Here is a 26,352-nt window from a genome sequence, read left to right on the forward strand (position 1 = left end):
GCTGAAGCTGAAGCTGTTCCACCTGGGCTGGACCCAAAGCCTGGGATCGTTGCTGTCGCTGTCGCTATTGCTGTTGCTGTTGCTGTGACTCAATTCAGTTGTGTGAAACTTGCCAGGCACGAATTCAATTTCGCGTCCACAGATGCCATTCACCTTCGGCACGTACGACTATCAACGTCAACAAGTTACACACACACACACATACACACACACAGCGACAATGTGATGGAGAAAGAGAGAAAGAGCGGTTTGAAGTTGGGAGTTGCGTTTTCTGGTTAAGGCGTGGCAAGAAGTAAAGTGGAAAACAGCAGTCAGACAATACAATTGCTTCCTTGAATGCATCTGCTGTCTTCTCGGTCTCCGCTCTGGTGTCCTTGTCGCTGTCGTTTCTCACTTCCGCTCAAATTGTGAGACATTCTCCCGCCCCTATCTCTCTCCACTCGCCCTCAGTTCTCATTCTAGTTGTGTTAGTTGCCATGGCCAACGCTCCTGACATTTTATACTGAATTATTTATTTAGTTTTGCTTTCTCTATGTGCTCATTACTTCCTTTTTCTTGGCACACCTCGTAGGCAGACATGTTTGGTCATAGGGTATGCTAGACTAGCAATAAATAAATGCTACACCTTAGTCTTAGTTGCTTTGACCGACAATCTGGTATATTTTAGTACTCTATGGTGTACATATATTGTATGTAGTACTTTATCAATATACCAAATATAGCAATAGGTATATTTTAGTCAATATATTTTATAGTCTGTGGTATATTTTAAATGAAGTACTATATCAATATACAAAATATAGCCACTAGTGTATTTTATTCTGGTATATTTTTTAGTCTATGGTATGTTTTAAATGTATCAATATATCAAATATACCCACATAGGGTATGCTAGACTAGCAATAAATAAATAAATACACCTTAGTCTTAGTTACTTTGACTGACAATCTGGTATATTTTAGTACTATTTGGTATATTTTATATATCAATATACCAAATAAAGGCATACGTATATTTTAGTCTAAATATTTTGTAGTCTATGGTATATTTTAAATGTAGTACTTTATAAACATACCAAATATAGCCATTGATATATTTTAGTCTGGCATATTTTCTACTCTATGGTATATTTCAACTTTATAGATATATCAAATATACCAAATATACCGAATATAGTCATTGATATAGTTTAGTATTTTTGGGGTATATTGTTATTTGTCATATTTTAAGAACAACACCGCACTTTTTAATTACAATTATTTAACTGTAGCTTTCTTACTTATTATTTTACGTGGTATCCGCTAGTCGTGCAATAGCGGACAAACGGATTCAGTTCACGTTCTTTAACATTTTTATTGTGCTCCTTTAAATGCGCAGACGACAAAGTCAACAAGGTTGAAATAAGAGTCACCCGCCCACGACTGGGGCGATCAGTTACAAATCTAATTAAATATATACTCTATGTAGCATCTCTGTTTATTATATATAGTATTTGTTCTGTGTATAAGTCTGCAGCCAGCAGTTGACAATGAAAATGAAATCGGAGCAAAATGCGGCACTCACAATGTTTGATTACCTCGGAGATTTGTCCACAACTTGTACTAAAATTAAATATGACTGTGAAATATTTTCAATTTGTGGACACGAAAACTTTCACTCCCCTCTTCCCGCTCTCTCTCTCTTTCTCTGTGTCTATATATTATATATGTATATAGATTGTTACTGGCTTTTGGCTGGGACCCCGTGGGAAATTTGCTAACAGAAAATAAAAGTTTCTGGTCAAGTGAGTGCCAAACTTTTAAGTGACGCACTTTTCTCTCGCTCTCTTACTCAGTCTTTCAGTCTTTTGGCCTGCTTTTGCTATCAGAGGGATTACGGGACGTATGAGTACTATTTATTAGGCTTGCGTCTGAGTTTTGATTGCATTACAAATTGAGCTATTGATTAGCTTTAGTTCTTGCTCATTTTCATCAAGAGTTTTTTCAGCATCTTTAATTTGTGCTGTTGCGGGTTGCGCTAGTTTAACAAAAGAAATATCTTTTGAGCCAACTCAGCGCACAGATTTCAGTGTGTGTGTATGTGTGCCATAAACAAATTCGTAATTGCCATGTAATGCCTTGTGTTGACAGGCGTCCGACAAACAGATAAGACCCAACAAAAAGCGAGACGGAAACAGAGAGCGGGAGCTGACTGATGATGCCAAGAGAAAGAGATAACACTGGGTGTGAGTGTGTGCTGCCAGTGAAATTAGCATAAAACTTCGATTTCGCTTGCGCACATTGCGGCGGCCATCGCAAATGGCAAATGGCAATGGCAACTGCAAACTGGCAAAATGGTCCATGAATTTGCCAGCCTACGAATGGCAATAGATTGCAAACCATAAAGCCAAGCGGACTTATATGGCATATATAAAAGTACGAAAGCGAGCAGCACGTAAAGCCCACAAACAACACTCTGCAATCGACGAAAGCATACCCTAGAATAAAATAGAGGCAAGAAATGTATTCATATAAAGTGTGACAAACATTTCTGAATAAAAAGTAGTGCATAAACCTTTGAAATTGTATCTATACGAAGGTTCTACACACACTTTAATCCTCTCATAAGTTTACAGGGCATCGCAATCAGACTTATGCATTGGCTTCACACTTGTAAAATAGTTGGTTACTTTTGCATTAATTAGAAATCTATTTCAACTTTTCAATTGAGCTCCAAAACTCCAATGCTAAATACTAAATCTATGAGCCTAAGGACTCAACTCTATTGTCTGTCGAAAAGTGAAAAACTGAAATCTGAACTCGACTCGGTGAGGAGAGGAGAGGATGGGGATGGGGATGGGGTTGATGGCCTCAACTCAGCTGAAGTGAACTGAACTTTTCGTTCATTTGACTAATTAAATTTTGGGCAAAGTTGTCTGCTGAAATTTTATGAATATTTAAAAAGTTTAGCCAAATGATTCGCCTCATCGTTCAGTTGTTGTTGATGGGATTGGAATGGGGCTGAAGTGGGGGGTCTTCACTTCATTCCGTTGCAAGACAAAAGCCTCTTCAAAAATTGAAAATTCATCAAAAAAGTTGAATGGTTTGTAAAGTGAATCAAATATTCATACATGCACGCAACTTTTTATTAGTATAAAAAAGTTGAATTGGCTTATAATCTCGTATTCTCTCTAACTCTGCCACACTATATCTACTCTCTCTCTCTCTGCTCTCTTTTAAAAAAGCAATTAGCCCTAACTCTTAATGCCACTAGAACTTGCATAGCTTAGGGCTGGAAAATGGAAAAGTTATTACAGTTGAAGTAGTTTTGACAAGCTTCAACAGCAAATGCAAACTTATCGATAATTTTATACAATTCGTTTGGCTGTCAAGTAGTGGAAATGGTTTATCTGTTTCGCAAATATAAAATGCAAGAATATGGTAATATATCAATATATTTTAGTATTTTTGTGGTTATTAATTTGGTATATTTTAGGAATAATACAACACTGTTTTGTTGTTGTTGTCTAGAAGTGTCACTTTGACAAGTCGAATGCCAACGCTTCAACAATTTGACACAATTTATTGACTGTCATCCAGTGAAATTATTTAACTTTTCTCTTTGCTCGGTCATGGACAGTGATATTCAGCAAAATAAGTCGAAATTCGGACGCAAAACTGATCTCGAATTTATTGACAGTGTACTTGAGTACTGCAATGTAAATGTTGCACCAGATGTACGAGCTTATCTAGTGGATCATGCATACAGTAAGCTGCCCCAAGTTCTTTTTTCCTGAATAATACAATGCTAGATTTTCACATCATAGCTTTGGCCCGGGATCAGCTGCTTGCAGCTCGTTGCTTTGCCCGATTCGCCAATAAGTCTAGCGTTGAAGACGAAGATATACGAATGGCCAGCTTGAATACAACAGATGAGTTGAAATTTGTGCCGACGTTGCTGCCACAGACGAAGCCGCCAGGGCAACATTTGTCAGCACCAACTCCAGCAATGGGATTGTTGCTGCCACCTTGGCGCAACTGTCAGGTGGGCGTCAATGCGCAGCTGAAGCAGTTCGAACTTGAAGCAATGGAACGGAGTGAGTCAATGGACACGGATAAGGTGCGCCTAGGGCCAAAGAACACCCCCAGGGAAAAATAAATAAATACTAATTCTATTTTTTTATTGCATTTAACTATTCAGTCTTCTTCTCCGAAGGTTTTTGCTTTTCCTCCTCTTTTTTGTTCGCCTTGCGTTTTTGCTTTTCCGCTTTAAACTGCTCGGCTTCCTCCTCCTTTTTCTTCTCTTCACGTTTCTGCTTTTCTGCCTTGTATTGCTCAATCTCGTATTGCTTCAAACTTTTTCCAAATTCACGGCACACTTTCACATGCAACAGGCACTTGCGGCAAATTTCCTTAGACTTGATCATCTCTAGATCGTTGGCTGCCTCGCTGGTGTTCCATGAATGCGCCTTCTTGTAGGCTTCCACCATTCTGGCATCACTGAGAGACGCCACCTCAAAGGGCACACGACGTGGCTGCATCGATGCAAAAATTGCAGGATCAACTTGATCTGCGCCCTCCTAAGTTATGAGCATTATGATTAGAAGTTGTGTTTAATCTTTAACAAGCCAGAAGACTACAGTTGAGAGTGCTCGACTGTGAGATACCAGCTAAAAGCAAACCAGTGCGCCAATTAAATATACCGAAAAAATACCAAAACTATGTCATATGATATATTGGACATATATATGATATATATATATATATATATATATATGCATATATAATATACCAAACTGTCAGCCCTAAAAATTTACCAACTGTTATATGTGGTATATTGATATAGTATAAAACATACCAGATTGTTAGCCCTAGCAACTATGAACCGTAGTAAGCAGGCGGGTTGTACGGACGGACAGACAGACATGGTCAAATCGTCTCAGCTGTTAATGCTGATCAAGAATATATATACTTTATAGGCACGAAGATGCCTTCTTCTTTCTGTTACCGGCACAAAGTTATAATACCCTTCTATTCTTATTATATTATATGTAGCATGTATAATTATTAACTTACTATTAAAGGTGTATTCCACAATTCTTCGAAATTCATTTTAAGCACCAAAATTGGAAAATTGTTAAATTATTTAATCTTTCATGAAGCGCTGTCTAGCTGAAAGTGACTAGAACTATAGTTAACTTATGAACTGCATTATAAATTCGATGACAGCTAAATCAAAGCGTGGTAAGAATGAAAATAAATTTGTAGGCTAATAAAATTGGCATAATCCAATGTGATGGTGATATTTCTCTTAGAGTTGTTCGGAATCCATTTTTATTTTTGTGTTATTCCATTAAGTATTCCATTACATAAACAGTGTGGTAAGAATTGAGCGCTAAGAACTAAATACATATGCATGTATTTGCGCATCGAGTGTTTTAGTTGTTCTATGTTAATTAAGAGGAGAGTTTCATCTTGAGCATCTGGCCGTGTGGTAAATAATATTTACATATCTCGGCATTTGCATAGCTAACGACAAAAACTGTACCCTACTCTCTGTATCTCTGTGGTTGGTATAAAACTAAGCCACCCATGAGAACCTCATTCTTCCTCCTTTTAGAGCAGGTCTAACCCTTCGTCTAAGAGACCCTGCAGCAGTTTACAAATTAATGCGAACTCGCACGTGTTAATTCAAGGATGTGCTGCTGGCGCTACTTTATCCTTTTCTGCACAAGAGAGGGATGTGTGTGCGACGAGAGAGAAAGAGTATTTGGTATGAATTTGCATATTAGAAAAAGTTTTGTGCTTGTGAAATGTCAGTTTAATATGCGTGAAGTAGTTTTGTCTGCTTGTAAAATGCGCTTAAGAAAAACTAAACTTTCCACAGTCTCCATCTCAGTCTCAGCCTCAACCCCAACCTGAAACAGTTCGTGGGCGGCATAAATAATTAAAAGGCAAATGTTGGGAATCTGCTAAAGACATATTGCCCAAGTCGAATGTTTACTTTGCGCTTTGTTGAAACTATTTAAGAATTACAATTTATTTGCTGTAACTCTCCATTTATTATAAATGCGACCTCTCTCTTCTTCTCATTCCAGTTTGTTCAATTCGGTCGAAGTTTCGGTTTCGGGTTTTTTGCGAGACAACCTGTGAGCTCTTCTCGGCAAACATGAACTGTATGAGGATGACCAGGTAAGTGACGACCGCTGCACACATCTGCAAGAGTTCAAGAGTTTAATATTTCATTCTTCCTTTACAGTGAAACTCATGCAACTGACACTGCTCAGCAAATGCAGATTGAGGCTAAAGAAGTCCTTGGCCGTCAACACGAACCGCTGATGCAGAGTCTGCAATAGAAACTCACAGACCAAATCGTTATAACGCTTGCTACCCAACGGTTTAACCAGCTTGGAGATAAGGCAACCGATCTGACGACTCTGAAAGAGGGAAATGTAAATTATACATATTCCTACCTCTACGACTTTCTCACATGATTGTAACTCTGCTGACAGTGCCAGCAAATGGCCGAGAAGAGCAGCACCATGTTGACAGTGAGCGCAAAGTGAATGAGCAGCATTGCCGACGACGTGGGCCTCTGCATGAGGTTCTTCACCACCCAATACGAGTTGAAAACGAAGCTGACAAAGAACACTATGAATATGGTCAACAGACTGATGCCATAGCCCAAGTTGAGTTGGGCAAACAAATGATTCAGTTCGCTGTAGCGTTTCTTCAACTGAATCAGTGGCTCAACCTCTGGACGCTGTCGCTGACGAATCGATTGCTGCCTGGCAAGTAGCACGAGACTCTCGCGAACACTGGCCACCTGCACATTGGCTGCCAGCACGTCGATGAAGAAGGCAAAGAGTTTGAACTGCAACGCTACGGAACTGGGTGTGACAATCCAAAAGAGTGCCAAGGGTCCTTCGTCGCCGTGAAGCAAAAGGCGCGAGACGTAGACAACGATCTGTGCCGCAATGGTGGGGAATATGAGAAAGCAACTGGACACGGTGACAGCACGATGATGATCAAAGTAATTGCATTGCTGCAGCCGGAGGGAATGAAGTCGACGACGCTGCACAAAAGTATCGAAGAGAACAACAACGTGTCCGACTGTGAGCAGCAGAAAAAGTGTATGAGAAATAAGACAGTCAAGTGTGCACTCGTCAAAGTCCGAGGATCTAGTTGCTGTGCGTGTCCAGATCACGGGATACCAGCACATCCAAAAGCCCAGAAGCAGCAGCTGCAACCGATGGAAACTCGTGTGCCAGCAAACGCCAAAGAAACAGACGCAAATTTGGAAAAACAAACGCGCTACACTCAACAGCTTCATGATGACTAAATACGGACTAAGTTTGGAACTTAACCAAAGCAAACTCAGGCAAAAAAGTGCAGCGTCAGCAGAGTGATACATCAAGTTGACAGCATTTACTTACGTTCTGAGTGCTTGCATCGCCGTACCAGAAAAGCGAGGTGATCAACGAGCCCATGGCAAAGCAAGTGGCACTGTTGTAGACCAACATATAGAGCTGTTGATCCTGATAGGCCTCGGTGATGATCCAGTATGCATTGGAAACGAACTCAAAGCCGCACATCACCTGCAATCCCAACATGCCCCAGCCGTAGCAATCGCTGAACGTTTCGTAGCACTCGAAGATGCAGTCGTAGGTCAAACGCAGCGTCTGCAAATGTCGATCTTCCTGCTGGCCAAAGGGTTGCCAAATATCGTTGCTGTCCGCCAAACAAAGTAGCGAGTGACGCAGCTGCAGCGCCCGTTGATTCATCTCGATGACCTGCTCCAGCAGCTGCACATATCGTATGCGCAGCAGCCACATTTGTGGCATGGTTATCGCCAGCACTGGGGAAACTTTCGCTCTCGAATTGGCCCAAAACTTGGCCGCATCCGAGACGAGCTGTGTGGCAATGAGCATGAAGAGACGCAGCGCACGACGCGGACAACCTCGGGACATGGCTAAGCGTTGCATCTGCAGTTGGGATTGAAAGCGCAAGTCTTGGAGACGTTCCTGGGAACGCTGTTTAAATATGCTCTCGATTTGCAGCAGCACGCCCAGCATGGAGTAGCCGAGGAACAACGCTGAGCCAGTTATGTAGCTGATGGTCAAACCTTTCTCCTTCCACAAGAATCTAATGCCAGAGTAGATCATTATGTAAAAGTAAAGTAACCAAATGCAGCGCAGCAATAAAGCGAAAAGCAAACGAATAAACTGCGAGCCAGGCGGCAGAGGCAACAATCCCATCAGCCAGTAGACGACTTGGAGACAGCGCGCGGCGAGACACTCGAAGGACTTCATGCCGATTCCGGAATGGAACTGTGCCAAGTGAATAAGGTAGGAAAAACTAAAATTACTTGTAATATATGATAGAGGAAGCGATACATCACAAAATGACAGGCTAAATGAGGCAAGGAATGATTCATCAGTTGGGTGATAGATAAAAAGGTTAAGGGCAATAAATTATCAACTACAACTATATTTATTATTCAGAGAACTTATGTTGTGAACATGTGAGAAAGTTGTATCCAAAGTAATGAAGGAAAATGTCAAGTGAGCGTCTTAAGCGTGTTCTTCTTTCGAACTAACTACTTGCCTATTAATAGTTAATTTTAGTTGGAGTTCGGCTAAATAGTACAGAATTTATCCATTTCAAGTTGTGGATAAGCCCAAGGCGCTTTTTCTCGAAATTTCTTAGCGAAACCGCAGAGCGAGAGAGAGAAAGATGCGATGCGATGCGTTGTGTTGGCTGATGTGGTGGCAATCGAGCTCTGGAATCCGATTAAAAAGTTGAACCATCAAACTTTACTCCCCACCTCTTTTTCTCTCTCTTTCTATCTCTATCTCGATGTGGGCGCAGTTCAAATGGCTGCCGGTTTATGAATTATGCATTCTAGCCGGAGGGGAACTTTGCGTTCAAAGCTAAAAATTATCCGCTCTTTTTTTTTGCTCAACTTGACTGGCAACTAAAAAGGGTTGTGGTTACTTTGAAGATTAGGCTGAACTGGTTGGTTTGGTTGCCAGCTCGTCGGTTGCTTAGTATGGCTGCTGTGGCTGTGGCTTCCTCCCCTTTGGATGCCACAGCGTCCCAGTTCTTCGACTTTTCTCAACTCCACCTCCCCCTTTGCATTTATAAGTGCGCACGAAATGCATAATTCACAAATATATAACTGTCGGGAATTGCAAATAACTATTTATGTATAATTTATAACTAAATGGAAGTTATGCTGACTCAACTGATCGACTTTCAAATATGCTGTATATATTTATAGCATCTACATTGACATTATGTGAGCAAGAATTTATGTACTCTATATAGTAAGTTTGTATTTTAAAAATCTATTTAAAATACATTTTTCAATGTCTTTAAGAATTCCTTAAACTTGCAAAGTATCTAAATATAAATAAAGACAATTTTGTTTAAAAAAAAAAACGCCTAAAGGAAAGCCAAACACTGCATAACGATTTCCAATTGGAAATTCATAAATAGATAAACAGTTTATGACCACAAATGATGCCGCATCACAGATGCGACAGACAATTAAGTGTTCTGCAGCATTTGTAGGAGGTCGAGTGTGTGTGAGCTGGTAAACCGCAAAGATTTTCCAAGCATTTTAAGAGGTGTCGAAAATGGAATATTGCAATTTTAATAACAACTTCAAATGGCAACTGTTCCCGTTAACTCTCTTGCAACACAATGCTGCAAGTGCCAAGTGGCAGGAAGGTAAACTACTCGACCACAATGCAGTCAGAGAACTAGAGAGAGAGAGAGAGAGACAGAGAAAGTGAGTTTTGCATATTTAACAAGCGGAATTTAAATGAAAATTAATGCCAACTGCTGGTGAAAATGGTGAAAAACGTTAACTTTGTATTTCTGCAGCTCAACTGAACCGCAATTGGCATGAATTGCAATGAACGCAACTAATTGGCAACGTTTAGCAGCTGGAGATTGTCTCGTAATTTCGAAATTAACAGCAATTTTGCTCTGAGCGATAAGTATCCAAGGAATGTGTTAATCTAATGAAGCAAAACTGTGCGAAACACAGATTGAGATTGCATACGCCGTTGTCGTTTATTTTTATGGTCCAAGATGTCGATATGTTGATACTTAATGTGTATTCCTTGGCGAGTGAACAGAGAGTGGGAAACGAAAGACATAAATCTAAAATTTCCCAAGTATTTGAGCACCAATAAATTTTCATTTTGATAAACCCTTAAGCCTTTTCATGGCCAAACAAACTTTTGTGATTTATGAAGTTTTCAGCTACTTCGTAGCTCCTTTGGCAATAAAACACAAACCAAACACATTCGACATGCGATATACAACAACTTTCTCTCCCTCTTTATGTATTCACATTTCACATTTTAAAGACTCCCGACCCAACGCAGAAGAAAAAGTGAGAGGTGGGCGGAGTCGAAGAACAACAATATCTTTATGCGACAAAATGAAATGCAATAAAAATGAAATTTTCCATAAACAAGCGCCAAAATGTAGAACGCCAGATGGAGGCACGAAAAAAGAAACAAGAAAAAAATTCAGAGTGCTTGACTTAAAGATACCCGCTACCCATTTTAATTATGAGTTAAACACTGCGGTATTATCCTTAAAATATATAAATAATATACCACAAAAATACAAAAAATATACCAAAGGCTATTGTATGAATATTTTACAATATTATACTAAAATATACAAAAATACTGAAAATACCGATAGTTATATTTGGTATATTTATAATACTATATTCAACATATGTCATATATATAAAAATATACCAGACTATCAGTCACAGTAGGTGAAACCCCGTTGTAGTAGGCATCGTTTGTCATACAGAAGTACCGCAAAAATACTGAAAGTTCTATTTAGTATATTGATATATCTAACAAGATTTATAGCTACGGAAATGAGTCCTTCTGCTTATTAAATACATTTCCTGCACGTACAAAGTTATAATTCCCTTCGACTCTATGCGGGTAGCGGGTATAACAACAATAACAACTTGAGATACATAAAAAAATATTTTTGTGATAAAAACTCTTGAACTGTTAATACAATTTTCATAAATTTCATCGATTTAAATTACAAATAAAACTCGTTCTCGTTGTCAAGTATTTTTCGCACAGCTTGCGCTGATGTACGAGCAAAATCCATAAACAAAATGAGATGTGCTTTTCCCTTCTCTCTAATATTGCCGATTTCCATATGCTGAGAACGAGAATGAGAGAGAGAGAGAGAACGAGGACATGACATAGCGATGACAACATCTGCGCCATCTGGCGATCAAAGTCAAATTAAATTGAAACAACTTTTGGACCATCGTCTCTCTAGCCTTTGCAGCTGTCTCGCATATCCATTAGATATTGTTATATATACGTATATAGAACATATTCTGCTATCATAACATGTGCCTTTCATATTACACACTTGTTACCAAGAATCGCTCATTCATCTGAAACGTGACACCATTGCCAAATAATACAAGTATTCATATGGCATTCAGCAGTCGCCAAGTATTGTGCAAACAGTAAATTGAACTAATTGTCAGCCGGCTTCCCATTGTGCTCTTCCTCTGTGAGTTGAATCAAGTTATTATCGAACATGATTGCATTTAAGACGATTACAATAGCATGTTGAAGGGTATCTGTCCATCGAATTGACTTGCTTGCTTTCTAATTGTTATCATTGAACATTATTTTAGCCCCGTCTATGAAAAGCCCCATTTGAAACAGAAACAACACATGGGACAATGCACATGGCTTGTAATTGTTGGAATTATTTTTCTGTGCTCTCTCTCGCTCCACACACTCGTAATATCATCGTACGTGTTCAGCAATGCTTAACCGATATGCTAGAATAATTTTATTCCTTTTTTTTGTTGTTGTTTGTGTTATTTGCAATTTCTATTTGAACGCTTGGCGCCAAATGATGCGGCTAAAATGGTCGAGAACTGTTGAATTGTGTTGTCCTCTCTCTCTCTCTGTGTTGGCAAGTTGGCAATTTGCCAACATTTAATGACCAAAAACTAACAGCAGAAACGCTTCGCATTACAATACAATTGTTTGACATTTTCAAATTGAAACTTATCTCGCATTTATTTAGGTTTATTTATATGTTGCAACTAAAGCGCATTATGTCGCATTAGCTTTAGCCAGCAATAACAACACTAATAAATGTTTGACTATCATATTTATTCTATTTGTTCAATAGGATCATTTTAGTATCACTATTTTTTTTGGCTTCTTCAGCTGATCTCTCTCTCTCTCGCAAAATGGATTTAAAGAACTTGTGTTGTAGGAGGTGCTTTTAGCACGTCGAAAACGTAGTATTTGCTGCAACTTTTGCAGGCCGCATAATGTGACATCTTCTTCAACTTGTTGTGCAGAATGTTTCGTTATTTATGTATGCGCCTGTTGCAGCTTCAGTTTGTTGCAACTTCTGTGTTGCAATTTGTTTGTAGCTGCGACTGCTTGTTTTTCAGTTTTTTGTGCTGTGTGTTTGGCAACTTTGGCGTGGCTTTCAAGTTGTGCATAGCCCTAGCTAGAATCGCAGACGCAGATCCCGCTGCAGCAGTTGGATGGTAAATAAATCACGTATTTAAACAAGTTGCCGAGTGCGGCCTCAAACTTCAGAGTGTAAACACTGCACGTACACGACGAGTTTGGTTTATGACAAATGTTCACAGCGTTTTCAAATACCCAAAAAAAAAGCGAGTAAGAAAGCTACAGTCGAGTGTGCTTGATTGCGAGATACCCATTTTGAATAAAATCAAAATAGTGCGGTATTAATTTTAAAATCTAACAAATTAATGTACTAAAAACATTAAAAATATTTCAAAGGCATGAAGCCTTTGATATATTGATATGATAGTGTGCAATATACCAATTTGTGAGCGGTGTTATTTTTAATATATACCGAATTAATATACCGAAAAATGCTAAAAATCTTACCAAAGCTACATTTCATGCTAAATATACCAGATTGTCAGCAGTATTAATTTTAAATTATACCGAATTGTATGCAGCATAAAAACTAAAGTTATATAAAAGGCTGTATTTGGTATATTGATATAGTGCTAATTATGAAATATACCAAGAGTGCAGCCAAACTCGATACTCTAGCTTCAAAGTTACGTTTGTTATTTGATTTTTATCGAAGCATATACTTTAAAGGGTGCCTCCTCCTGCCTTCTTCATAAACCGAAATAAGAAACAAGTAATACCATAATTATACTTGCTATATATTATATTATTCCTTGTAATATATTATTATAGAGCACATTAAGAGTACAAGAGAATGCCCTCCTTGTCCTCCTCCAGCTTGTGCTCCCACAGCAGCTTAAAGGTGACATCGCCACACAATGATCCATACTTCTCGGTGGGCGTTAGATAACCATTCTTGAACTGCGCCAGGATGGGCAGAAAGGCAGCAATCGCAGCTCGTGTCTCGCTGTGCTGCCTCGAGTGGAGCAGCAGGACATAGCCATTGGGGAAGACGGCGAATCTCATGGCAGTTGCCTCAATTTTGTACGTTACAAACGGACGCACTTCGCGATTTCCCGAAACCTGTTCGCTGTGCATTTCGCTGAACAACTCGAGATCAATCTTGAAGGGCAAACAGAACGAGGCATGCACAATATTCTTGGTGAAGTTCGTAATATCCGGTTTGTAGTCCAATTCCTCGATCATTTGGATCACCTTCAACAGCGCATTTCGTGCCGATTCGGCTGTCAGAGCCATCGATGTTATTTTGCCACCCGAATAGATTTTTATCTCAGCGCTGGGATTGCGAAGACGCATCATTAATGCCGGATGATTGGCCGGATCGTAGCGAGTGTTGTCCAATAGAATGGCCAACTCGAAGAGGCTAAAGCGACAGTTGACATCGACGGCACAGGTGAAGGGTCTATAGAGCAGCTGCAGTTGCTTTTCGATCTCAGTTGCCTTGGCCATATCTTCGTAAATGTTATCGTAATCGATTTCAAAATCGGGAATTATGGGCGTTTCTGGTTCATCTTCTTTGTGGCATGTAAACTCCAATTGAGGTTGATCATTTGCACTTTCAACTGGATTCAACTTGAGATTCTTTTGCATTTCAGTTATCTCTAGAGATGCAAAAAGTCTCTCGCACTTTGCCAGTTCTATATTTGTGGCAATGTTGATGTCTTTGGTCGCAGTTTTATCAATCTTGACATAGTCTCCAATGATTTCTTTTCTAGGAATGTCCAATCCCATATGCTTGACATCCAGTTCGATTTGCTTCACATCTTTTACTTTATACATTTGATCCAGATTCAAATCCTCTTCATCGTACCAAGGAGTGTCAGTCTTTGATTCTGGCTCATCTTCGATCTCGATGAACTTGCCAATCTTCTCTTCTCTCTCCTCGCCAAGAATGTCCTTTAAGATATCACATAATCCAATCACATCCGCAGAAGTCTCTTTCTTCTTCTCCTCAGCATTACAATCAAGATGCAAACTATAAAGCGATTAATTGGATCTTTGATATGTATTTTGTATGATGCCACAACTTACTCAACAAACCTATTCTCTATATTTTCCATATCGAGTGTTGAATGGGGCGACTAAAATTTAAATAGTTTTGTTTTTGGTGACAGTGAAAGCAGAGTCTATGCTGAATCAATTTAAGCCGTAAAATTGAGGAATAAAGTGCGTGATTCATGCATACATTTAATTTGATTTCCCTTCATTGTCTGATGGTTATTTTGGAGTCATACTTTGTCGAAAAGCAATCCTTTTTATGCAATTCTGATTAATTGTTCTATCGTTTGATAAGCGTATTATCTTTGATCTCACCAACTGCGCAGTAATGGAACTGTTGTGGACAATCGACATGACAAACAACGACAATAACAAAAAAAACGAAACAGAATCGAATGCTTTCAGCTCGGTGTCTGGTTCTCGATGTGTGTGTGCTTATGTCCTTTTATGTCCTTGTCATGTTCAAATTTACACACTGTTGACCATATTTTATGTCCATTCTGGTTATGAAATTTACAGAGCTGTCAAAAAGAGTTCAGCGACATTTTAGTAAATATTGAAATTTAATCAAGCAAAGTGCAAAACACGCATACACTCACACACTCACATACACACAAAGGATAACAGCATTGAACACATTCACCCCTCAGACACCTGTCACCGTAGTTGGCGTTTTGCTTCCTGCAGGATGCCATTCACTGCTTCATAAGGGAAACACACACACAATGCCACACACACACACACACTTGTGTATGTGCTTGGCGAAGTCAACAATCAATTGAATCGATTTCATTTTACAAATTGCGTTGAATTTTGTGGTGCAGTCAGCTGCAATTGACGGCGAAGCCAGTGGCAACAATAACGAGCTAACCTCAGAGTCAGCAGCACAGGGCAAGAAATCGAAAGAGATGGTGAATGAGATAGTAAGAGAGATAGAGCAAAAGATAGAGATAGAGAGAGAGAGTGAGAAATGTCTCTTATGGACTGATTTTGATGGTCAATTGCAACACACGCAACAGCTTCTAATTGGAAGTTCACTTTGAAAGGAAACGAACCGCAATGCAACCTACAAAAAAAAATAGGAAGGGAGAAGGGAGAGCAGCTCCCTTGCAAGAGATATCGATTGATTCTTGCTGCTCTGTAAGCAATGAACACAAGTAAATTATTCCAATATCCACAGCGTAAAAACAACAACTGACTCAAAAGAAATTGAGAATACTGATAAGGAAATGCGAAATGGGAAATGGAAAAGTTGTAGAAAACGCAGCAAAAACATTTACCTACGTGTTTGGCCAACTCTTGAGGGAAACGAAGCAAAAGAAGCCATTTCACTTGGAAGCAGAGCTTTGATAAAAAACACAAAAACGTATAATTGATAAAAGCAGAACTTTAAATGAATACTTTTCATAGAAGAGAAATACTTTAAATGCTTTATATGGCAAGTTATTATCAAGCTGTTACTGCAATAGGGAATTCCTAAACAAATCCAGCTCAAGTTGAGTTGTATAATCAAAACCCATTTGTCACAGTCGCAAATGCAATTTAGAATGGGCTCCATAATGGCGCTGCTTAAATCGATTATAAACCATTACAGGCGACGCCCGAGCAGCACAGTTGGCAATTAATAGATTTTTTCGTGGTTGGGCATCAGCATTGGAATCGGCAATTTTGTGTAGGCGGTAATTAAAAACTGTGGCGCCAACTGTGACCCATGGCATTGTCCATGGTCATGAACAAAATTCCGAATCGTTGCGTTGCGGTGCTCTGCTCTGTGCTGTGCTCAGCTCTGTGCTGTGGCACTCATTTTAATTCAAATTGAAGTGGTGTTTTTCTTGTGTGTTGTGTGCGAGTAATTAGGACGTAAAGTCGAATCGAAGCACGCTGCCCAACTTAAATGACATTTGTCCAGCCCCTCGGTTCCATTTGTCCAGCCCACAGTCCACAGCCCTCGACCCAATCCCCAGTTGGGTGTGATGAACAATTGGAGATAAGTGCAGGCAGCCATGAAATATAGCAAATAAAGCATCGTATCGCCCTACCACCCACCACCCTATAGAGTATAGAGTAGTATAAAATGGCGCCAGCACGCAATGTTTTCATTTACCTAATCGCCATTAAGCATGGGGACGCGCATTTGAAGGAATTACGCGAGCAAGAGAGAGAAACGAGACGACAACGTTACTTGATTTCCATGGGGGGTACGAGAGTCATGTAATCGTTTTGTGTGCTCCGACTTTTGCTTTTATAATTTGTTGGAAAATTTGATGAACACTCACTCGCTTGTCGAGCAAAGCATTTGAATATTCATGCGGTGAGCACCCAACTGGGAAAGTGCATGAATTGAGAGAGTGGAGAAAAGTAGTTGGCTTGTTAGTTGAGCATTAAAAGAATAAGTTATATATAAATTTAATCTAGAGTGCAAACTAGAAACTCGAAGAATCTGTAATCCGATTGACACATTAATAAATGTTACAAAATGCCAGTGACAGTTTTTTCGGAAAACTGTGAAATAGAGTGTTAAGTGCATTAGAAAGTTTCTCTTGATATCTTTTATAGTTCTTGTGTTTTTGTTTTTTTTTTGCTTTGCGTTGCGTTGCGTTCCGTTCTATCGAATATTTGGTGCATTTCCACGCATGGTCAGCACGATGTTATTGCAACTGTGTAGCAGCTGCAAGTCAAACCCGTTGGCCAACAACTTAAATTGAGTGTTCGTCCCCATGCTCCCTGCGTGGCAGAAGTTTGTAACTTTGCTGCTGCTTCTACTGCTTGCTGTCTTGGATTCGCCCACAACCCAACATCCAGCATCAACGTCGACATCCGCATCCGCATCCGTCCATAGCCACAGTGGTCGTAATAGCAATTGCTGTCGTCATCGGCGCTGTTGCTGAAGGTGTTCATGCGTGCCAAGAAATCAATAGAAAAAGTTTGAAATTACAAAATTGGAAAGAAAACAAATAGTGGGGCGTACAGCATAAAAAAAAGAAAGGAAAAAAAAATAAACAAACACAAACAAAAACAAAAACTACTACGGACCAAGGAGATCCAAACTGTTGGCTTTGTTGTTGGACGGCCAACTCCCCAAAGGCAAACAAATCCTCTCGACTCTCTGACAAATGCTGAAAAGTTGAACTGCAACTTTTTTTATACACACACACTCATACACACATGGTTCGCTCGCAATTCACAGTCGGAACTTAAGTACATAGAATATTCTATATATACATAGATGCGTCTAATACATGGACGTGTATTCTCTGGGCACTGCCAACTGACAAGAAGCAATTGAAACGCCTCGAAATAATTCGAAATTTACGAGATTAACAATACTGAAGCAAGCCAAAAAAAAAACGAGTAAGAAAAATACTCGCTACCCATTTGCAATAGCGGTATTATTCTTAAAATATACCAAATTTATATAGTAAATAATAATAATATATGCCGTAATCTATGTTTGGTACATGGATTACTACTGCATTGAAGAGATACCAAAGACAAAAAAATATACCAGATTGTCAAATTAATATACTAAAAGTACTAAAATGAACCGAATGTTATATTTGGTGTATCAATACACTTGTACATTTAAAATATACCATAGTGTACAAAATATGCCAGATTGTAAAATTCATACACAAGAATATTAAAATATACCGAATGATATATGTGATATATCGATATACTACTGTATTAAAAATATACCATAGAGTAAAAATTATTGAATTATCAGATTATCAAATGCATATTATAAAGTACATATATAAAATATATATGTATATAAAAATATACTGATACATGACTATATCGTTTGAACTGTTGACGCTGCAGGCACAATGCTATAAGACCTTTCTACCCTCTGGGTAGCGGGTATAAATAAAAGAACAAAATGATTAGATACATAGATATTAAAAAGTATTTCGAGTTGTGCCCATTTTTTGTAGCATACTTTTCTGCACAATCACAATCTGGGTGAGGTGGGGGTAACTGGTCATTGGTGATGTCACATCTGTCTCCGGTCCATTTTGAAACTGTGGGGATCTGCAGAGCACTATCATAAATTATGCTGCGTCTCCCTTGTTCACTGTGTGGCATTTAAGGCTTGGCATTGTTGCAAGTTGCCTGCCCCCCACCCCACTTGATTTATGCACGCCAAAATGCAACGAAATAAAATTTGTTACAAAAGGCAGAAATATCGACGCGATCAAATTGAGTGATTTATTGGCTATTTATCGGCGGCTCTCGAGCTCTACTGGGATTGTGTCTCGCAACATGATGTAATTTTTAACGGCACATTTACATGACAGATTCAAGTGCAGCCTCGACATTTAACGCAATTTGTGCGTATCATTTAATTGGATTAAAGCAAACCAGAAACAGAGTCACGTGAATTGGGTAAAATATTAAACATGTAATTCTGTGAAACATTTCTAAATCGAATGCAATCATTGTGTGTTGCTCACTTTCGATGGGTTCACGTATTTTCGCAGTTTAGCACACACCTTAAAAGTGTGCTTGGGAAACGCTCCTTAAAGTTTAACCACACTGAAAGCTGTTTGGAATGTAACCGTTGACGTTGCCGTTAAAATGTAACGTTAATTTCCCAAAGGCATTCCGTTGCATATCTAAAACTTTTTTGGTCCCCACAGAGGCGACAAAGGCGGAAAAAATGGAAAGAAAATTGCGTAGGTGTGTGTGCGTGGAAGATGTTTCCATTACAATCTAAAGTGTGACAAGGCTAAAGGCAAAACTAGTGTTGAATTGCGAACCTCGTTTAACAGATTTGCCATCGACCACATTTATAGGGAAATGCTGGTGAGGTAGAATACAGAATGAGACAGGCATAGACAGCTCGCTCAATTGAGAAGAGCTGCATGCATTGCTCATACGCCTAGAGTGGCTAAAATTGGCTAGCAAAATCGCTTTGCTTGGCCAAAAACTCCGATAAAAATGCATAATTAAAGAGGCAAGAGAGAGGCACGAAGCCAGAGACGAGCTAAAAGTGTAAAAATGAAAAAGAGAGAAATTCAGGGGAAAAGCGAGTCGCATAAATTCGCATTCACCGCATCATACTCGTAATGTCCGCAAATCTCTGGCTCTGGTCCTTTGCAATATTAATAAGCACTCGAAAATGAAAAGGCGTCGACTCGACTCGACTCGAGGCCAGCACAGAACAGAGCAGGACAGTACAGTACAGGACAGGCCCAGGTCAGGTCTTTAAGGAATTTTAATGGGCAAACGGTTGAGGTGGAAAGGAGGGAAATGGAGGGGCTGCCGCAGTTTACCTTTTGCATATTTTATGCTTGAATTTTAATGAAAATTAAATCGAAATGTGCGACACCTGAGTGTACTCAACGCACTTGTGATTTATATTTAATCCTTTCAGCTAGCAGCTGCACACCATTTCACTCCTCCCCTCCTCTCCTCTCTCCGCAACTTGTTCGTATTGCATCAATTGTAGGCGTTGGTTGGTGGGGGGCAAGTCAAGCGCTTTGCGCTATACAAAATGGCAAATGGCCACGAGCGGCAAATAAAACATGGCACGCTGCTGATTGATGACTTTGACTTTTGGCCATAATTTATCATAGATACCAGGCCGCCAAGCATCTATTGTTGTTGTCGTTGTGTTATTGTTGTTGTTGCTGGCCGGCGGCGGCAACAGATGACGCTCATTCCGTTGAAAAATGCGCACAAAAGTGTCATAAAAGCCGAGCACAACAAACACGGAGACACAACAGATGAACAGATGACTGAGAATGAGGCCCGAGTGGGAGTCGAGGACGAAAACTAATTGCAACAAATAATAAAAACTAATAGGCTGTCGAAAAAGGGCGACCCGCGGGCAGAGACGACTCTGACGACTGAATGTAGGCAGTATCAGTTGTAAGTAGTAGCCTCCATCCTTCTCTCTTCCATTCTTCGCCCACACACGGCATTTGCCAGTGAAAAATGACAACGCAAATGGTTCTGGGAAAAACACAGCAAAAAAATAAGGAAAAGAATGTAAGAAAACTGCAAGGAATGGCAAAGGCAAAGATCATCATCAGAGAACAGTGTCGTATGACACACGCAGACACACAGATGAGAGAGAGACACACACAAAACAGTTAGACAGTCTTCCCCACTTCCTCCTCCTGCCACTTCCCAACTTATCCATGTGCAAGTTAATGTCCTGTCAAGAAGTCGCTGCCTCGTTGCGCCCTTAAACGTCACAAATTGCTCGCATGTCGCGTCTAACAGAGGGCAGCACCAACACCCCAGGAAAAGGGGCAGACGAAGAGAGAGAAATACTGAGAGAGAGGGAGCGAGAGGGGTTTAGAGAACTTACGAGCACATTATCTAAGCGAAGCCAAAGTTTTTGCTGTACCACGCATAAGGTGTGAGAAACGCATTCATTTTACTGAAGTACCTTGAGTGACTTTAGCTGAAATTTGTTTACATTAAAAGTGGATACTTATTTATCTCTCTGTGCCCTTTAGCTAGCTCTCTGCTTAATCCCTTTTTGTTGGTAAAATGAACAGAGATTTAGCTGAGATTTATATATTAAACAGGTTAAACGATAGATATGAAATATAGTTGAACATTTTTTTTAACAAAGTCGAAGCAAATGGGAGTACAAAAGTATTGGCTTGACTATATGGTATATTTTACACTCTATAGTATATTTTTAATATACCAAGTATATAAGCATATTAAACTTCGGTATATTTTGCACTCTATAGTATATTTTGACTATGCCAAATATAATCTTTGGCATATTTCTAGTATATATACCGAATTTTAGTATAAATATATAAAATTTTTGTATATTGTGTACTATTTCACAAATTGTTTTAGTTATCTATTTATATTTATCAAATTGATTTACTTACTAATTCACTTGCCACAAATTTACATTCTGTTTACATTCATCACTTGACTTTAACAAGCCAAAGGAATTTTTTAGTTGCAATTAAATAACTAACCCGCATATTGCTGTTTTTTCTAATTTCAGGCATCAGTTTCATGTGTTCAGTTGCATGCACCGGGCACTTCAGACACACATCGAGGAGGCAACCACCTCGCCAAGAGTGACACTTTGGCATGTGCGGCCAATTAGCGATGCCAACCGATGGTTGCAAACAAATAGAAAACGCTGACGGCCAATTGCCGGCACCAGTCAGCCAGTGAGCCAACCAGCCAGCTATCCAGCAGAGTCAGAGAATCAGCCACCCAAAACCAGAGCAGAACAACAAGAGTTGAAGCAACCCACATAATGCCACACAGACGTTCGTCGAGTGCATTTTGTTGCAAGCTGTGCAGATTTTTATGAGTTCTGCTGTCGACTGCATGACTGACTGCTGCTGCTGTTGCTGCTGTGTGTTCAAATGTGGAAATAGAGACATGTTGGCTTTTCTGCTTCCGATTCGCAATAGTTGATGTTACCATCTGCCACAACATGCATGTGTTTGCCGAGTGTGTGTATGTGTGAGCAGCCATTGTTGCACAAACAAACCCGCACATACATATAAAGAGAGAGCCAGAGAGACGGAGGGGCTGCCACATATGCTAATACATGAACGCAGCCAACCAAAGGATGTTTCCATCTCCAATCTGATGCATCCGCCTGCCGCCCACTTCAGCTTTCAACTAATCCCAGAAACTTTTGCTTCAATCCACAAAAGTTGCATCGATAAAAGTTAAGCAGCCTTAAATGCGACATCATAAAGCATCTATGGACATTTAAATATCTGTCTGGAAGGAAAGCATACGATATACTACTCTGGGATTTGGAAGATGCTTTAAACTATTTTCAAATAATCGATGTATTGAATCATAACTCTATCATCTAACTTCTATATTAACGCTCTTCAAACACCTCATCTTAACTAATGATATCAAACTATTCGACTTCTCTGCAACTATCAACTATCAATAACAATCTCTAACTTCAACGCCTCATCACACTTTTTATCGGATATAAATAAATGCCAGTATGTATTCTATATTTTATGTGTTGCCAGTAACTGAGACGGAGATACATAAAGCATCGGCATTGAGACATGCCGGATTAATCGACTCCAGTTGCCGTGATCCATTTTTATCGACAACAAACACATCAAAGTTGCGCAAATTGATGACCAAACGCTTCTGCACCTCGGTCACACACATTTTCAGTATATCGTAGGTCTCTTTCGGTTTGAGATCAGGCTTCCAGTAACGCTGAAAGATGCTGCCACAGAACATGCTTCCCAGGCCATGGCCTGCATGATTGATGGCCTGTGAGGCGCCCAATGAGTCTATGTAATGCAAAGCGGGTCCTTCGCGTACATCATAACCGGCCAGCAGCATCGACACCTGATATCTGGTATTAGTGCGTATATAATCGGCCAGATTCTTTCGCGTAAAATGCGCCGCGGAACTCGGACTCAAATGATAGCCATTGACTATTTTATATTGTTGCAAATGCTTCGAAATGTAGTCGGTAAACTGCAGCGTGTCGCCGCCGTCGCCAATCGCAGCCATCATTGCAAAGTCCGACAGACGATGAATTTTCGACTGATCTGTGAATAACATTTTAATAGGCATAAAGAAGAGATTTAATGCACTTACCATCTCTTATGAACATAACAGATTTGGCTTGCATCGTATCGCAAGCCAGCATCACACAATCAGCGCCCTTTACGCCCAAAATCGTCTCCATCGCCATCGTGAGGCTCAATTTTGATAAAATCCCTTCAACTATTTAAAGTGTAAACATTAAATTTTAAATGCACAATGTGAATAACAAGGTCACGCTAACTTGATCACGGTAAGTCTCGAAAGTATTACATATTTACTAGTTTTTAAGGAGTGCGTTTATTTTTATTACATTGGTTAAAAAAAGATAGGGAAAAAGAGGTGAATTTATGGCGTTACTTTTTGAGAGTCTGCGATCAAGGTAAATAACGAATTGTAGCTTAGGAAATTTCCCAGTTCGATGGGTTAAGATGATTACAGTCTCTAAAGAATTTCATTTTCACTAGTTTTTGAAGCGGAACTTTGGGTAAAAAAAGGTGCACCTTAAATATTAATAATATATTCATAGCTTGTTTATATATGCACTTATTGAGGTGCTTTTCTTGAGTCTGCTATCAAGGTAAAGAACGAATAGGCTCCCTTGCAGTTGCCTAGAAAAGTGGTCAACGCAATGGGAATAACATTGCCAGCCAATAGCTTAGGGAATTTCTGAGTTCGCTGTGCAAAGATGATGGCAGTCCGGCGATAAACGATGCTCTGCTCAACCCAATTGCTGTTGAAGACCGCGTAGTGTAAGCGTTCGAAAACATCTTCTACCAAAGTGCCGTAGTAACAGATGGGAAATATTTGCATAAACAAGCCATAGATAAAGAATATGTAGTAGAAACGATCCTGTTGGGTTTCGACGTAGAATACCAGACCACACATCGCTGTGCCCAAAATGATGGCAATCACAATGAACTGCACCAGCATGGGCCCCGAAATCATGTCCATGGCCAGATCAAGAAGTCTGCAAGCGATAAATCAATTATTTGTGATACTTACGAGTAGGATAGTTTACCTATAGAGTTGCTGTTGATCTCGTATGCAGTTGAAAAGTAACTGTTCGTTGGTTCGTTCATCACTTTGATCATCGTAGCCAATGAGGCCAATGCGATTGATGAGCAGCTCACAGTTCCTTGCGACGAGACAGAGTGTCAACGGCGGAAAGAGATCATCGACAAAGTTCTGCAGTATTTGCGTTGTGATGGACAGAAATTGATAGGTCAAAGCAATCACATAGTTGCTCAACGAACTCTTCCAATCCAGCGGAAACCATGTGGGAAAAGGCAGCGTCCTTTCAGCAATAAACAAACAGGGCAACTCCGTTGTGATGGCCACACAACAGAATGTGGCAATATACATTTTCGTGATCAAGCTCAGCTCTTTGCACATGGACTTGTGCATCACGTGTTGCGCCTCGATGTCGTGGTTCACTCGCTTTTCCAGCTCAACGAGCACTTGTTCAAATTCGTTTAGCTTCTGCATGCGTCGGGTGTACATCAGAAACTTGGCCACAGTGGCAACCGATGTGATGGATATGTTAAAGTTCATCAGATTGTCCAGTGGCAGCTCAAAGCTGAACATGGCCATCAGCAGCGTCATTGGATACACAACGGTGGCCAGCAGATTAAGCACTACAGCAAACCAGAACTGATGGCTTTCGTATGCTCTGTCATTCAAGGCGACTGCTCCCAATAGTTGCCACACCCGCCAATTGAGTGGGAAGTAGACGCTCTTGGTTGTCCTAACACTCTGGCTGGTCATGGTTCCGATGTCTGTCTGACAGTTATAATCTGAATTTTGACTTTTATACCTGGGTCAGCAGTGACAACTAATTTGCTCGACAATTATCGCCATCAAAGCCAAAGAATAATTGCGGGAAGTTCGAAAAATCATTTTATAATTGTGAAATGTTTGCCAGATGCTATCGTCGCACAATCGACTATTGATTCACTATAAATTTAAAAGCCGAAACTGTGATTTAAATTCATTTTTGACTGTAAATGTGTTTGGAGTATGTCGGAAAATCGTTTGCAACGTTTACGAGTGGCTCATTGCGTAATGCAAATGCAGAGTGTTGATGATGATGATGATGATGGTCGGTCCGTGCTTCAAAAGCACTTTTGTATGACAATAATTTTGCAGCTTTTCCGCACTTGAACACGCTTTCAGGCATCCCAACTTTGGGTTTATTCATTATCCCAACACAGTCCAACAGCGCTGCTGCATTTAACTGTCTCTCTCACCCTCTTCCTGTCTCTCTTCTATTGTTTGCAATTTTAATGTGATGGAAGTGTGCGCAATTCTGAATAATTATCACATCCTATTTTTTGAAATGGAGAATATATATTTCCGCAATTAAAAGCATATTTCTCTAGTACACTTAAAAATAATGACGACCCATTGTTTTTCGCCTTTCAATCATTATAAAATTATTTACGCTGCAATTAAAGCAATTGAAAGAATCGCATAAATAAATTAAGCATCAAACTATAAAGACGAAATTTGTTAATACCTGTTTTCGATTGAATTGTCTCCTCGTATCCTGGCATTTGCGGACAATTATATTCCTTATGTGTAACTCACTCACTTGACACTTCTCCTGCACAAGTTGCAAAATGTCTTTAATCTTAAGCGGATCGAGTTTTCCAAATAACTTTATTTCGCCTCGCTGTTTGCCCGATATTGTGCATGTGGCCAATGTTCTTTTGTCAAAGACTGCGTCAAGAAGAGCCCGAGTTGCCAACGAATAGCACTCCCAGTCTATGTTGTCGAATTTACTCCGCTCGGCCTTTGTATTGTTTGCTCCAAATGTTACAGTATGATCAATGAATATTGGCGTCGCTTTCTGATTGTCATTTATCTCTGCTTGCTGTACAGGAATTGAGATTTCTTCTTCGTTGTTCTCTTGGAGAATTGCCTTTAACTCATCTATACGCAATTGCAATGCCAGCACAAGGTGCTCCTTATTTGTCTGTGTAGCCATGGTCAAAAGTTTTTAAATATTCAGCGATAATAAATTGAAAGTTTGTACATTTTAATGCAGCGTTGCATTTTACTTGTATCGATGCCATTTTCGATATATTTTACTAAGTAATCGATTGCCAAACTACACTTGAATTTCTCTCCCAACTGGTTTTTTTGTTGGGTACACACTTTTCTTCATTAATACGTTGAAATAATTGAAAGTGTGTACATTTTAATGCAGCGTTGCATTTTACTTGTATCGATGCCATTTTCGATATATTTTACTAAGTAATCGATTGCCTAACTGCACTTGAATTTCTCTCCTAACTGTTTTTTTTTGTTGGGTACACACTTTTCTTCAT

The 26,352-nt window shown here is 39.7% G+C and overlaps 4 protein-coding genes and 1 long non-coding RNA gene across 8 annotated transcripts; 2 read left to right on the plus strand and 3 right to left on the minus strand.

Annotated features, from left to right (window-relative positions):
* The first annotated feature begins 3,516 nt into the window (after nucleotides 1-3,516).
* Nucleotides 3,517-4,514, plus strand: LOC133850900 (uncharacterized). Its single transcript, XM_062287150.1, has 2 exons — nucleotides 3,517-3,746; nucleotides 3,806-4,514. The coding sequence occupies exons 1-2, from the start codon at nucleotides 3,611-3,613 to the stop codon at nucleotides 4,135-4,137; spliced, it is 468 nt and encodes a 155-aa protein (XP_062143134.1). The 5' UTR covers nucleotides 3,517-3,610; the 3' UTR covers nucleotides 4,138-4,514.
* A 620-nt stretch (nucleotides 4,515-5,134) lies between these two features.
* LOC133850903 (uncharacterized) lies at nucleotides 5,135-22,384 on the plus strand. Its single transcript, XR_009895712.1, has 4 exons — nucleotides 5,135-5,222; nucleotides 6,077-6,170; nucleotides 6,238-8,326; nucleotides 21,477-22,384. It is a non-coding gene; the product is annotated as an uncharacterized LOC133850903 (long non-coding RNA).
* LOC133850895 (gustatory receptor 23a) lies at nucleotides 5,954-8,290 on the minus strand. 2 transcript variants are annotated; one of them, XM_062287145.1, is made up of 3 exons: nucleotides 7,415-8,290; nucleotides 6,343-6,415; nucleotides 5,954-6,194 (listed from the first exon to the last, which is right to left on the minus strand). In XM_062287145.1, exons 1-3 carry the CDS (start codon nucleotides 8,288-8,290, stop codon nucleotides 6,082-6,084), a joined length of 1,062 nt encoding a protein of 353 aa, XP_062143129.1. In that variant the 3' UTR covers nucleotides 5,954-6,081. The 2 variants fall into 2 exon arrangements, with proteins under 2 accessions (XP_062143129.1, XP_062143128.1); XM_062287144.1 differs by having other exon boundaries at nucleotides 6,257-6,415.
* On the minus strand, nucleotides 13,219-14,660 carry LOC133850362 (TATA-box-binding protein). Of its 2 annotated transcripts, none has more exons than XM_062286429.1 (2): nucleotides 14,522-14,660; nucleotides 13,219-14,465 (listed from the first exon to the last, which is right to left on the minus strand). In XM_062286429.1, the coding sequence occupies exons 1-2, from the start codon at nucleotides 14,548-14,550 to the stop codon at nucleotides 13,268-13,270; spliced, it is 1,227 nt and encodes a 408-aa protein (XP_062142413.1). In that variant the 5' UTR covers nucleotides 14,551-14,660; the 3' UTR covers nucleotides 13,219-13,267. The 2 variants fall into 2 exon arrangements, with proteins under 2 accessions (XP_062142413.1, XP_062142415.1); XM_062286431.1 differs by having other exon boundaries at nucleotides 14,531-14,565.
* Nucleotides 22,385-22,446: 62 nt separating the features above from the next.
* LOC133850896 (probable proteasome subunit beta type-2) lies at nucleotides 22,447-26,275 on the minus strand. Of its 2 annotated transcripts, XM_062287146.1 has the most exons (4): nucleotides 25,539-26,275; nucleotides 24,042-25,464; nucleotides 23,075-23,990; nucleotides 22,879-23,020 (listed from the first exon to the last, which is right to left on the minus strand). In XM_062287146.1, the coding sequence occupies exons 2-3, from the start codon at nucleotides 24,785-24,787 to the stop codon at nucleotides 23,567-23,569; spliced, it is 1,170 nt and encodes a 389-aa protein (XP_062143130.1). In that variant the 5' UTR covers nucleotides 24,788-25,464; nucleotides 25,539-26,275; the 3' UTR covers nucleotides 22,879-23,020; nucleotides 23,075-23,566. The 2 variants fall into 2 exon arrangements, with proteins under 2 accessions (XP_062143131.1, XP_062143130.1); XM_062287147.1 differs by lacking the exons at nucleotides 24,042-25,464; nucleotides 25,539-26,275 and having other exon boundaries at nucleotides 22,447-23,025; nucleotides 23,075-23,260.
* Nucleotides 26,276-26,352: the final 77 nt, after the last annotated feature.

The sequence above is a fragment of the Drosophila sulfurigaster genome, chromosome 2L (genome assembly GCF_023558435.1).
Source record: "Drosophila sulfurigaster albostrigata strain 15112-1811.04 chromosome 2L, ASM2355843v2, whole genome shotgun sequence".
NCBI lineage: Eukaryota > Metazoa > Arthropoda > Insecta > Diptera > Drosophilidae > Drosophila > Drosophila sulfurigaster.

Bases quoted from the DNA above. Each gene is read 5' to 3' on its own strand.
- LOC133850895 (XM_062287144.1), bottom strand. From the start codon at position 8,290: ATGAAGTCCTTCGAGTGTCTCGCCGCGCGCTGTCTCCAAGTCGTCTAC. The intron at 6,416-7,414 runs GTAAGTAAATGC...TCCCTCTTTCAG, and splicing joins GCGATGCAAGCACTCAGAAC to AGTCGTCAGATCGGTTGCCT. The intron at 6,195-6,256 runs GTCAGTTGCATG...GAACTCTTGCAG, and splicing joins ATCTGCATTTGCTGAGCAGT to ATGTGTGCAGCGGTCGTCAC.
- LOC133850362 (XM_062286429.1), bottom strand. From the start codon at position 14,550: ATGGAAAATATAGAGAATAGGTTTGTTGA. The intron at 14,466-14,521 runs GTAAGTTGTGGC...ATCGCTTTATAG, and splicing joins ATAGAGAATAGGTTTGTTGA to TTTGCATCTTGATTGTAATG.
- LOC133850900 (XM_062287150.1), top strand. From the start codon at position 3,611: ATGGACAGTGATATTCAGCAAAATAAGTCGAAATTCGGACGCAAAACT. The intron at 3,747-3,805 runs GTAAGCTGCCCC...TTCACATCATAG, and splicing joins TCTAGTGGATCATGCATACA to CTTTGGCCCGGGATCAGCTG.
- LOC133850896 (XM_062287146.1), bottom strand. From the start codon at position 24,787: ATGACCAGCCAGAGTGTTAGGACAACCAAGAGCGTCTACTTCCCACTC. The intron at 23,991-24,041 runs GTAAACTATCCT...TATCGCTTGCAG, and splicing joins GATCAACAGCAACTCTATAG to ACTTCTTGATCTGGCCATGG.